Source organism: Lissotriton vulgaris, chromosome 7 (assembly GCF_964263255.1).
Source record: "Lissotriton vulgaris chromosome 7, aLisVul1.2, whole genome shotgun sequence".
NCBI lineage: Eukaryota > Metazoa > Chordata > Amphibia > Caudata > Salamandridae > Lissotriton > Lissotriton vulgaris.
Window position 1 is genome coordinate 1,311,910,100 of NC_141695.1, and position 14,264 is coordinate 1,311,924,363.

At 38.8% G+C, this 14,264-nt stretch overlaps 1 protein-coding gene across 2 annotated transcripts in view; it reads right to left on the minus strand.

Moving 5' to 3' along the window:
* Positions 1-816: 816 nt before the first annotated feature.
* Positions 817-14,264, minus strand: part of LOC147703576 (up-regulator of cell proliferation-like) — a 186,390-nt gene continuing 172,942 nt past the window's right edge. For both annotated transcript variants that reach the window (XM_086931922.1, XM_086931921.1), the window contains one exon: positions 817-5,941. In XM_086931922.1, the coding sequence (XP_086788048.1) occupies positions 1,206-5,941 (4,736 nt within the window). In that variant the 3' untranslated portion in view covers positions 817-1,205. The remainder of the gene's footprint in view (positions 5,942-14,264) is intronic.

A 14,264-nucleotide genomic window follows, 5' to 3' on the forward strand; every position in this document is an offset into this window, starting at 1 on the left:
ATGAATTCGGGGACATATTTATCATCATTTCATGGACTGCAACACAGCAAAATACCTTGCTGTGCTGCGTGAAAGGGCAGGTATACATCATATCAATTAAGATATGGCACATTCTTGCTCTCTGAGGGGTTTTCTTCTTTCTATGTTTTCTTCAGAATGCAGCACTCATGGAAATAGTAAACGAGGAGAAATAAAGAGAGCCTTCTGATGCATTTGTGGGTTTACCAGCATTGGTATATCTGGGAATGGTTCAGAATCCATGGGTGGATGTGTGGGAACACCCGTGCTTCATCCATGGAATGCCTCCCTGGGGTGACTTGCACTGCCTTGCATTACTCCAGATTTACCAAGCCATGCAGGGCCACGCAAGGTTGTCTTGCGTGGATGGTAAATCTCAGAATACATTTTGCTTTCCCCTGCGCCCCCTTGCGTGGCACCAGGGTGCTGCAAAGCCCTTGATAAATATGCTCTAAATGCCCTCTTGCGGACGAGTGCTCAAGCATCATTCTCGCTAAAATGCCTGTGCATGGATCTTATATACTATAAGATGATGGGATAAAAATGTGATGTAAGTGGTGAAAACAAATATGTGATGTCTCTTAAACATTTGTCTAAAACTTCTGTTTCTTCCTTAATATAATAATTATGAATATTTATATATATATATATATATATGTATATATATATATATATATATATATATATATATATATATATATATATATATATATATATATATATATATATATATATATATATATATATATATATATATATATATATATATATATATATATAAGAATTAGTGATGCACTACCAACCTACCCTATCATCATTATGCGATGAATACATGTAAATTAAAAGACAGACAAAATCAGGCACTTTAAAATATATGCATAAATGATGACAAATACACAAATAAGTGAATGCAATGAAGCTTTCGAAAGCAGGAAATGAACAAAACATATGACACTAAATCTCTCATCCCCCTTCTCCAGAGAAAAAAACCTAGCCCATATTGATCTAATCCCTTAACGCCTAATACACCCGCTGACATCCACAAGACATGGCTGCTCCGTTATCATGGCATGCTTTATTTCCTGTATGAATTTCAGATTTCTGATAGGTGGCAGGCAGGTTAATCAATTCAACCTAAAGGGCTTCCTAAATGACTTTCACATTCATGTGCTTTTCCTTTTCTCTTCCTATTGCTCCTTCATATTGAAGGCTTCCTGGATGCTTTCCTTAGCTTGCTTTTCAGTGAGTCTCCCCCAGTCACTGGGTAGATTAGCTGGCCCCGCAGAGTACATCTCAGCGAATTGTTTATTAAATTGCTTAAAAACAAACTTCCAGTAATCGGAAGCTTCGATGCTGGCGTCTGGCTGAATGCACCAGTCTGGGAAATATGCACGATAGTCCTTGTAAGGATGCCACTGAAATACTGTGGTTACATTCATGAAAGAGCTATTAGAGACGACATCAGAGGAACAAAGAGAAAAGACAAGTTTATCTGTATAATGACATCTGTACCCACCTAGTCCCTGAGGGCGGTGCACTGAGGCAAAGTGTTCCCTGTGCTCCTTTCCCCCTGCTTCACAGGGGGCTTTACAAAACGGGCACTGCTTTCCACATCCAAACACCTTCTTGAACAGCTCATCCTGGGGCTTGAGGGGCAGGCGTGAAAGTTTTACTTCAATATCTGACTCGTTTCGTTCTTTCAGGACCCGTTGTTCGAGTTCAGTGAGGAAGAACTGAATGTCATCTGAAAACTGGTCGCTGCTTGCACTGTTTTGAAAGAGAATCACGCCCAAGCTATTCTTTGAGATGATTAAGTCATTCTGCAATGTTCTGCAAAACACATCTAAAAACTGAGCGATAGTTTTACACTGTTTCCCTCGTACAGCCTGAATTACTTTTTTTACTCGTTTTGTTATTGTGGAAAGGATATTTGTTTCTAGTGTTTGCAAACTTCCTGTCTCTCTGTAATGATCCAAGACATGTTTGAATATATATCCTTTCACAAACTCTTCATAATTCCCAATGTATTCCTTGTAGCCTTCAAATGATTTTTTTTCCAAAAGCTTTTCAAGCAGAGCAAACTGGAAAAATGTCCGACTGCCGAAATTGATGGATTTTCCATGGTGAAGAATGTCTTCTACGACCTCCAGGCCGAGTCTTTTCTCGATGTAGTCATCTAGAGCTGGCTTCAGGCACTGCACACAAAAGTCCTTCGCCCTCTTCTGACATTCATCCTTCCTCAGGTACAGATCTTGGAACTTAGAGAAATACTGGGGTTTGAATTTCTCCAGGCAACATCGAGGGTCATTTTCTTTGATGAACTCTTCGTGCATCTTCTGGAAGGCATGAGAGGCTCTCCCTAAAATGTAAAGCTTCAAATCAACTTCAAAGCGAATCGTGGTGTGAAGCTTCCGGAAATCCTCACTCTGCAGAGAGTCACTGATCATATGCAACAGCTCTCTACAATAGGTTGCATCATAATCAACTTTAGAACTTGCTTTACAATCAACATAACTGAGGCACTTATTAATCAAATCTGTTGCAAGGTCATTGGCTGAACGTGAGCACTCATTTGTAAACATTTCTTTCCAACCTCTCAGACGGTACAATGGTAAATCAAAGTACTCCTTTTTTATACTAAAACTATTTTCTCCATCATTCCACAAACTTTGAGCACTCTGTAATAGCTGATTGGCAAGACTGCCCAGCCTGCTCAGGTCCTTCATCAGGTGGCAAAACATTTCCTGAGAAGTTTGGCATCGCTTCAATGGATTGAGTTGTAGGTCAGATATTGTTTGTTCCCACATTTTTCCAAATTCTCTTTCTAATTCATTTTCATTTAATTTACGATTTCGCTTTCGGCAGTCTTCCAAAAGACTGACAACTTTAAGTTCTATCTCTTTGATATATTTTGCCATTAGGAGTTCGATTCTGTACTTGCTTTTTTTAATTTGGATAGCCTCATCAATCTTTGAAAACAGGTAACTTTCAAGTTGGTTTTTTAGGGATTTGGCACTCATGATAAAATCTTCTCTATATTTTTCAATGAGGTGTAGATTTTGTACTCCACTGTCAAAGTATTTCTGCACATTCGTTATAAGTGTCTCTTCGCCCTGCTGCAGTTTCTGAAAGGCTTCTTGTTTCAATTCGCTGTTGATGCTACTATCAAGTTCACTTGATGCATGATTGTAAACCACTGCTTCTGCCTTGGACAGCCATAGATGCGTTTCTTTGTGGAACCCCCATTCCCACTTACTGAATTTCATAGACAGTTGGTTATAAGCATCGGCCACAAGGCTGTTTCTGAAGCTGAAGATAAAGTTTTCATGTCTGACAGCATTCCACAAACTTTTGACCCATTCCATGAATTCGGCAATGTCTTTTAGACCTTTATTTACAGAACGAGTTCTTATGAAATCAAACAAGTGCCGCTTTAGCTCAAGAACAGTTTCACTGTACCCTCTGTTCACTGGGGACATTGGTGGAACACCATGCCACAAACCAGGGACATACCAATTGTGTTTCTCTGGATCATACTCCATGATATCAGAGAATATTATCTCCTTGCTCTGTTTCTCCATCTTTGCTGCTGCTTTAGTCATTTCGTTCAGCTGCTCTAACAGATGTTTTCTGTCTCTCATATTCTTCTCATAAGCAGACACATCACTGACGTTCTGATGCACAAATTGACAATTGGGGATCGTCCCAATTGTTTCCATCCTGAGAAAAGCATGGACAACTATTTGTAAGATATCCTTCATTTCAGTGGCATTCTCCATGGCTATATTAACAATTGTAATGTCGCTTAGCCCAATTACAAGTGTTGCTAGCTCATTGTCATGTTCATAGCTATCCTCTAGCTTAGCTAACTCTGGAGCTTTTAAACCTTCGGTGTCAATGACCACAATAAAATCACAGCCAAGGTCCTCCTTTAGATTGTCTTTTACTTTGATAAGCAGCATGAAAGCTCCCCGTGTGCATCTCCCACTGCTGACTGAGAACTGAAGCCCAAACATGGTGTTCAAAAGCGTTGATTTGCCTGTGCTCTGAACACCCAGCACAGTAATAACTGCAATTCGGCTCCTTCCCTCCAATTTAATATTGAGCTCAGTGAGAACATCCGTGATCCACTGCATGGGAATGTTTGACGCATCTCCATCAATCAGCTCAAGGGGAAACCCTTCCAATAGGAGATCAGCAGCGATACTTGGAAGATGGATGAATTGTCGGTCTTCTTCTTTCATTTCGCCACTTTTTATCATAGACCATTCTGCCTCATAAAACTGTCCCAACTCGCGCATAAAGTGTTCAAGCCCCAATGAGCTATCAGATATTTTTCTATCTAGTTCTGCTAATTGGGAAGGGTCATCCCATAGAGTACTGAACAACTCCTTATACTCTGTTCTCAGTCTACAAAGATTTTGTCTAGCAATGTCGTCCAGAATTAATTTCATCCACTTCAAGAAAAAGTGTTTTTCAATTTTGGAAAGTTGGCCAACTCCACTGATAAATTTAATCATTCCATCTGTGAGGTCACACTCATTCTGCTGTCTGCGCAGCCCTGAGAGTTCTGTTGTTAGCTGAGATTTGTAGACTTCTGCAGGAGTCTCCCCTTGCCGCCTCATTCTGCAGTACTCCTTCTCTACCTTTGCTAATCTCCTCCATAGATCGCCCTGTAGTTGCATTATTTCCTTCTTGTACTCAACCACATCATTTATCTCCATTGTTACTTCAGTGGCACATTTATACGCACTTTGACATTCTTCACAGTCTTCGTCTACGTGGATTCCCAGTTCTCGAGCAGTGACAGCCATATCTTCAATACTTACTGTACAGGGAAGATCTGTAACAGTTCCCAATAATATTGACTGCAGTTTCTTAACAAATGCGGCATCATTCATTGTTTTGTCTTTAACCAGTAGGCGGGACTTGCTAAGCTTCATTTCTGGTGCTAGTTTATTCAGGAATTGTAAGGTATTGGATTGATCAGTCTGGGAATTTAAGATGAAGTGATATTTTGTGTTTGCACTTTTGAGCGATAACAACAATGCATATTCTTTCTCGCTAATTTGTTCAACAAATATAAACACCGCAGACGAAATCTCTGACAAAAAGCTGAACTGCAGCCAACTAGACTCAATGTCACCACGTAGATTTGTAAATGCAACAGGTTCTGGGAAAAGGTCAGAGCTCTCCCTTCCACCAGGAAAATACCAGGAAATCTCAACTAAACCATTGGATATTCTCCTGGGAACATTGCCAGATTCCATGTTGCGGTGGATGAAAAAGTCATGGTGCTGCTGAGGTGGGCTGAGAACTTCATTCAGAATTTTTGATTTTGATAGACTGCAGTTCTTTAGTCGCACAAAGGAAATGGTTGGCATTGAGGCACTCACCAGTCTCTCTTCTATGAAGCCTTTGCTCTCTCTTAGTGAGTGGGGCCTCCATTTTCTAACAATGTCTCTCATGGCCCACAGCATGAATGTGCACTTTGAGTCCTCAAATGGAGGCAGCAATATCGGAAGAGCAAACAGGCACATAGACATTTTTTGCATAAGCTCCTGCTGCAAAAAGCTGTCTGAGCAATTTAAGAGCACACAGAGAACATCCAGGGGGTTGATGGATTGTCGAGAATTACAGGTATCCAGGCAAAACATTTCATTACATTCACTTTGCCCTTCATTCTGCACATGGACTGGTTCATCATTAAACATATGTTTTTCGAAGCTTGTGTTTCTTGCTGACATGTTTAAAGCCATGATTCTCCTCAGAACACGCCAGGGAACATCTTCAAAAGATTCCAAAACAGTGCCATTTAAACTTTCCTGCCCAATTTCAAGAACATCTCTCAGAGAAAGGCTTGCTGCTTTGTAGGTGTCCATTTTCAACAGCAAGAGAATATCTTCACAAGCCTTCTTCCTGTCTATGAGAAAGTAATTAATTACATTAGATAAGGTAATTGAAGGAAATTCAACCAGCCATATCAAATCATTGTTTGACAATCTCATGAATGACAATAACATTTGTAATATTTATTTTTCTCACACAACCGTCTCAGAAGTGAACAAAATGTACCTGAAGTCAACAGTGGAATTTATGATACCAGAGGAAAGGCCAATTAAATGGGCCAATTACATGCTCATACGTACTATACCAAAAAACAGGTAACTTACAATCTAAACATAAAAGACGCAAGGTCTCCCTAATTTCCTCTTGCATTCAGGCACTGCACTGATCAACCCTTCTTTCATGGTATCCTTCTATCCAATAATTAGGCCATCTATATAATAGAAAGAAAACTGTGCCTGGTTTTACCTTTAGGAAAACTGCATTGCCTCACCTGCATCCAGAAAACACTTACTGGAAAGGCTACTATAAAACTCAGCTGCCAAGAATTGCTCTGGCAAATTTACCCAAGATATCGTGACACATGGTTGGATATGTTTCTCTAGATAAACAAGGAGGAGCGAGAAGCTAAATTGGGCCAACCCTCAGCCTCCCTTAAACTTAATAAGTTCACAACAGAGGGAAAGCCTCACCACTAACTCAATCCCTAGATTTTCTACAGACTGTGTTAAATACCAACTCCTAATGCTGGTTTACAAAGTACGCTAAATATGAAGCATGCAGTCATACAGACCATATAGGACATTTTCCCTCTAGTGGTCCCTGAAGTAGAAAACATAAAAGTATTTTTTGTTAAGGGGTGAATCACTCTCCTGATCATGTAATTGTCGGGGCATGCAGTCATGTGAGTTTGCTCCCAGATGACCGTCAAACATATATATGCCCTTCCTGTACCTGTTACCTAAAATTCATAAAGGAAAAGTTCCAATTCCAGGGCATCCAATAATATCAGCCATAAACAGTATGACAGAGCAAGTGGGCCAATATATTGATTTTTATCTACAAGATCTGGTTAAGAAAATGCCGTCATATATTAAAGACACAGGAGACTTTTTGAGCAAAATAGATGATATCACCTGGACTAATGACTCAATGTTAATGACTCTTGATATCAAGTCATTATATACTAGTAATCAACATTAATGTGGCTTAAGGGGTGTTGAACATTTTTTAAATGCTAGACCAGCAGAGTATGTATTGCACAATAAGATGCTATTGTCTCTGATCACATGGTGTTTGAATAACAACTTCTTCTCATTTGGCAAGGAAAAGTTTAAACAGAAACAGGGTGTCACCATGGGGGCCTGCTTCTCCCCGAGCTACGCGTGTTTGCACGTAGGGTTCTGGCAGAGGCAGGTCCTTATGGGTCAATATAAGGACATATTTGAGCAAAGGATCAGTCACTGGCTTCGTTTTATAGACGATGTTTTCATAATCTGGAAAGGGGAGAGTGATAGTGCCAAGGACTTCATAGACAAGGTAAATGTAAATGATTTTAACCTGCATTTCACATTACACAGTAGTCCAAGTACTATCAAATTCTTGGATGTGCGGATACATGCAGTCAATAACAGATTAACTACCAGTGCATATAGAAAACCAACGGCTGGAAATGCGATATTGCATGCATCCAGCGCCCATCCAAAACTTCTGATCGCAAGTATCCCCTACGGAGAAATCTTGCGATTAAAGCGAATCTGTAGTACACCTGAAGATTTTGAGAGATGCCAGGATGAGACTCTAGAAAAAATGAGAAGAAGAGGCTACACTGAAACCATCCTGACTAATGCCGTTTTAAAAGCCAGTGAGAAACCTAGAAGTGCATTATTGCATATGACCAGTGAAATAGAGGAAGAGACTAGCAAGGGTGAAGAAGCACCCAGACTAATCACGACCTACAGCATGCAGGAACTTAAAAGCAGAGCTATTCTGAATAAAAATTGGCCCATAATTTTAACTGACAACATTTTAAAGGAAAGGTTACCTGATAAACCAACTGTGACCTTTAGGAAATGTAAAACTATGGCTGCATATCTTTCTGAACCCAAAGTGGTGCGAGCCCCTGTAACTTTATGGCTACCCACTAGAAAAGGTTTTTTTTAAGTGTGCAACCTGCCGTGCTTGTAAATTTGGTGTGAACACCACGAAATACAGCACACCCTTTAAAAAAAATTAACTTGACATTAGGGGCAGTTACAATTGTCGCACAGAATTTGCAGTTTATGTTCTCACGTGCACCTGTTGGCTAAGATATGTGGGAAGCACAAAGCTCCAGGTTCACGTGAGAATTTTGCAGCACATCAGAGCCATCATAAACTGTGACCCAGCTTATCCTGTGGCGCGACATTTTAAAGCTGTTCACGACAAAGACATTAATTGTCTCTCCTTCTTTGTCATTGACACGGTCCCTCTACCTAGGAGAGGTGGAAATAGGGAAAAAATGTTGAGACAACTGGAAACTAAATATATTTTTAATTTAAACAGCAAATTTCCCAACGGTCTCAACAATACTGAAGACTTACATACGTTCCTTTGAGATATCTCTTTCTATTCTTTATACTAATTTTATCCTGCAGGCTTGCAGAGAGGGGATATCTATTGAATTTGAGTCAATAATTAGATGGACGATAGAAGGGAGACAAAAAACTGAGTAACAACTCTTCCCAAACAGAATGCAGTGGTTCTAAAGCATTGGACTTCACAGTCACTGTTTTTAGAATGTTTTTCATTTTTTATAGCACCTAGCACTTTGGCAAGTTTCAATGAAGCAGTCTCATGAGTATAATTCTTTTTTGATACCTGGGACCTGGTGTCAATTCAATTCAACAGTTGTTAATTATCATGTTTTTGCATCATGAATTCATAAGAGAAATGGAATAAGTCGGATAATATTTTTAGCAGCATATAGCCATCAAGTTTACATATATGCAACTGCATTTAGGTAGTAATTTTGCACAAGAAATGGCGTAATTTGCATATGCATTGCAGCATTTAAGCTGTAATTTTTGCACTTGTGAACCAAAAGAAATATCAGATGGTTCCATTAACTCTTTTACAATTATAATGAGAGATTTTTTTATGCGATATTTTAAAAAGGTATCTCTATTTATAATATGTGTAAATACTCTTGTAATTATAGATTAATTTATTTTTACAATTTTATGTATGAATATTTATAGCATTTTTTTGAACATACATTATATGTATTTAAGCTGCTATATTCCGACGTAAAAAGGAAAAAATGAAATTAACAATGATGCATTGTGGTATAAACTGTAATATAAGACAGAATTTCCATTGTATTGCCGTTTTTCTATGCACATAAGTATATCTTCACTTTCTATGTTCACGTGGTGTTTCAAAAATTGAAAGAAAAAAATGAGTATATAAATGTTACTTTGTACTGCATGTTCGCTATGTGAGCAAGGGTATTCATTACCCGAAACGCGTCATGCCGAGAGTGAATAAAGAAGGGATAATAAACCTACCCTAAATACTCTATGCTGCTTGGTGGTCCGTGATTCTGTGGTGCCGCATTGGAGAGACAGAAGTAGTTTGGATATATATATATATATATATATATATATATATATATATATATATATATATATATATATATATATATATAACCTACTGGCGGTCGCCAGTAGGTAGTTATAGTTAGGATTTCGGGATCGGGTGTCTGTAAATATTCGAAACAGTCCGGAGCGGCCGCCATCTTGTGTCTCGGTAAAATTGAGACACAAGAGGTGGTAAAAACAAAGGGGCAAATGACCATAAGGGGGCAGGGATAGACCCCCCTGACCCCCTAGGTTTGATGTGGGGGCTATAAAAGGGCCCCGCGGGGCAAAAAAAAACATTTTTTTTTTGCTTTGCGCCGGGGGAGCGCCCGGTACGCGCACCGGGGAGCGGACCGGGGAGCGTCCCATGGGGAAAAATGAATGATAGAGTTTTCAAAAAATGTAGCCTTTTTTAGAAATTGGAGGTAGTTCTAAAAAGAACTGTTTTTTTCTTCTTTTTGTTGTGAACAGTTTTATATTTTTTTGTATTTTTCATGGGGAGAAACGAAAAAACAGGGAATTGAAAATGGCTCAACTGGAGCAACAAAAAAAAGAAAAGAAATAATTAATGTTGATTGGGGCATTTATGGTTGTCCCCAGCAAGGACGATGAGCTTCACGCTCTGTTCTCCGTAGGAGATGGTCTTCCCACAATATTTGCATGTGATTCTGAAGTCAGCAAATCGTGGCTGAATGCACGGCATCGTCTCACTTTCTTCTGGTGCAGACGCAGTGGGTTGCTTCCTTTTTGAGCTGGTTTGTATTGATTGGGGAGGGATACTGGCCAGTTCCCTCATCTCTGCAGCAGAATAGTTTATAGGATGCTTGCGCTGCATGTGACGGATCATTGTGTGATTTCCAAAGGAATATTTTTTATTAGGGTTCCCCCTAGAAAGTTCCATTTCACAGATCAGGCAAGTCACCTTGGCTGCTTTTTCCTTTTTCTTCCCCTGTGGAACCGAAAAAAACTCCCAAATAATATGTGGTCTGGGCTGGTATGGGGTATTATGTTCTTGGAGAAATGGTCTCCTCACTTCTTCCTCCTCCTCTTCCTCCTCTTGTTGACCACCAATGAAATCTTGTGGTGGTCCTCTTGGTTGTTGTGGTGGTGGTGGTGGTGGAGATGCACCAGCTGCTGCTACTACTGAAGCCATTATAATGATTAAATTGGTACAGAGAGGTACAAGCAGGTCTTCCTAAGTCCAAGGACAAAGTCAGAATAAGGAAAAAAGGTGGGGTCTTTCATCATTTGGAAAAAAAAACTGTCCTGAACCAATGAAAAGTGTTATTTTTAGGGTCACAAGACCAGGGGCTTCATCATTATGAAACCAAAACTGTTATGAACCAATGAAAAGTGGTATTTTCAGGTCACATGACCCGACGCGCTTACGCTACGCGCCCGGGGCGCGCCCGGGGGCGCGCTCCGGGTCGCGTAGCGTAAGCGCGTCGGAAATTTACGAGTACTTCCGGGTGCGCTTACGCCGTGCGTTTCACGCAGACGCGGCTACGCGATACGTCACAATCATGTTTTCGTTCGCGATAATGACGCTTACGGGACGCTAGCCTAAGTCAAAGGACAAAGTCAGAATAAGGAAAAAAGGTGGGGTCTTTCATCATTTGGAAATAAAAAACTGTCCTGAACCAATGAAAAGTGTTATTTTCAGGTCACAAGACAAGGGGCTTCATCATTATGAAACCAAAACTGTTATGAACCAATGAAAAGTGTTATTTTCAGGTCACATGACCCGACGCGCTTACGCTACGCGCCCCGGGGCGCACCCGGGGGCGCGCTCCGGGTCGCGTCGGAAATTTACGAGTACTTCCGGGTGCGCTTACGCCATGCGTTTCACGCAGACGCGGCTACGCGATACGTCACAATCATGTTTTCGTTCGCGATAATGACTCTTACGGGACGCTAAACGGTGCGCGCCCCGGGGCGCTTCATTTAATTACGCTTTCCGGTGCGCTACCCGGGGCGCGCACCGAGAGCACACCAAGGCAAAAAAATAAAAAAATATATATATATTAAAAAAAAAATTGGCAAAATTGTAGGGACTGGTAGCCCGATGTGCCTTTGCTATGTTTCAAGATATATGCTCCAGTGGTTTTGAAGAAAATTAACTTTGAAAAAATATATATTGGGCTACATTGGGCTATATATATATGTTATAGCCCAAATGTAGCCCAAATGTAGTCCAATGTAGCCCAATATAGCCCAAGGATGGCCACCAGAGACAAAAAAAACAAATGTTGCCAAAATATTAGCCAGATGTTGCCCAAATATAGACCAATGACAGAATGTCCAAGAGCGTTCTAAAGAACAACTAGTGCGCTAACAGTCTTACTTATAAACTGAGATTTATAGTTAGCAATTAGCATTAAAAAAACTTTGAAATTCACTGAAAAAAACATAGGTTTCACACCAGTTATAGTTAGGAATTAGCATTTAAAAAACCTTTGAAATTCACTGAAAAAACCATAGGTTTCACACCAGTTATAGTTAGGAATTAGCATTTAAAAAACCTATTAAATTCACTGAAAAAAACATAGGTTTCACAGCAGTTATAGTTAGCTGGAAATTTTTCTGACATAAAACCATTGAAATTCCAACGTTATAGTTAGTCGGACTCACTATAACTTGCGCGCCTGCAATGCACTGCTGATGACGTCACATATTACATCACTCATGACATGGTCAGTGACATCACTCATGACATCACTGATGACACCGTCCAGTGAATGTGTGTCTTTCTGAAAAATAAATTTGTTTTATATATGTATTTGTAAAGGTCTATGGAAGAATAAATGTTTAAATAAGTGTGTAAATGGATGTTTTTTAAAAAAAAAATTGGTTGGTTAACTGGCTTATTAAGTGTATCTTAGTGAATACATATATTAGCGAGTATTGTTTAAATATTTAAATGTTTGTATCAGTGTTTCTCTTTGTGTATAAGTGGCTGCAGGGGTTGGTGACTGACTCACTGTTTGTATGTGTTTTGAAGACAGCATATGTGCAGGACTGTATGGGTGGATGAGTGTGTATATGTGTGTGTTAGTGAGTGAATGACTGTCTCACTAGTGTCTTCATTAATAACGACATATGTTTTAATCTAGTATATGTGAGTATTGATGTATATAAGTGAGTATAGTATATATAGTGAGAGATTGTAGGAGTTCCTGTTTAAATAAGTATGTGTTTCTATAAGTGATTGTTTAAGAGAGTAAGTATGTGTAAGTTTCCATAGAAGTAAGGTGGTAGTGTGTATATAAATGTATATGCAAATAAATGGATGTTCAATAGTTTATTTGCATGTGTGAGTATGTGTGTGAGTAACTTTTGGATGACTGCTGATGTGTAACAGGATGTATAGGTGTATCACTACATATGATGAGTGAGTATATATATGAGTGACTATATAGAACTGTTGGTGAATGAGTGGATGTGTATATAGATGGTGGAATTACTGAATTTGTTGTTGTTACTGGTTTGGGTATCTCCATTTTTTTGAAAATGTTTGTTTCTATTTTTGAATATGTGTTTCAAGCGTTACATTACACTGAAATTAGGTCTGTCACTCTGTCACAAGGATGGTGTCATCAGTGATGTCATGAGTGATGTCACTGACCATGTCATGAGTGATGTAATATGTGACGTCATCAGCAGTGCATTGCAGGCGCGCAAGTTATAGTGAGTCCAACTAACTATAACGTGGGAATTTCAATGGTTTTATGTCAGTAAAATGTCCAGCTAACTATTTAATAGGTGTTTTAAATGCTAATTCCTAACTATAACTGGTGTGAAACCTATGTTTTTTTCAGTGAATATATATATATATATATATATATATATATATATATATATATATATATATATATATATATACATACATACATACATACATACATACATACATATATATATATACATATATATATATATATATACATATATATATATATATATATATATATATATATATATATATATATATATATATATATATATATATATATATATATATATATATATATATATATATATATATATATATATATATATATATATATATATATATATATATATATATATATATATATATATATACGTGATCAGGGATGTGATTCACCCCTTAACAAAAATACTTTTGTGTTTTCTCTTTCGGAGACCACTAGAGGGAAAATGTCATCTATGGTCTGTATGACTGCATGCTTCATATTTAGCATGCGGTGTAAACCAAAATTAGGAGTTAATATTTAACACAATCTGTGGAAAATCTACGGATGGAGTTGGTCCTGAAGAAAGCCTGCTGGCTCCGAGTGGCACTAGTTACAGGCTGAAACATGTCAACCTTACTGAGTTTTATATGTTAGAGGTCATTGCACTCATAGAACATCACACTGTTTTTTATCTCAGCTAAAGGACCTTATTGATAAACAAGAATTAGGATCCTGAAGCCTTTTTTAACTCACCCGTAGGTTTTAGTAAGTGCTCCGCTTACAAACTGCGTTGAGCCCACCCACTCACACTAGGTGCAGTGGGTGAGGATGTAATGATGAAGCATGTCACTGGTGGTACTAGTGGGTGAGGATCCTACTAATTTATCCATGTGATGCAAGGGTCACACTGATTCACCTGGGTGCAGATTCCTTTCCACTTAAATATATATATATTGAGACCAGTTAATTTGACCTCTTAAAACCTTAGGAGTTCATCAGTGGTGAGACTTTTCCTCTCTTGTGTACTGGATATGTTTTTCCACATGTCTGGATGTTTTAAGCA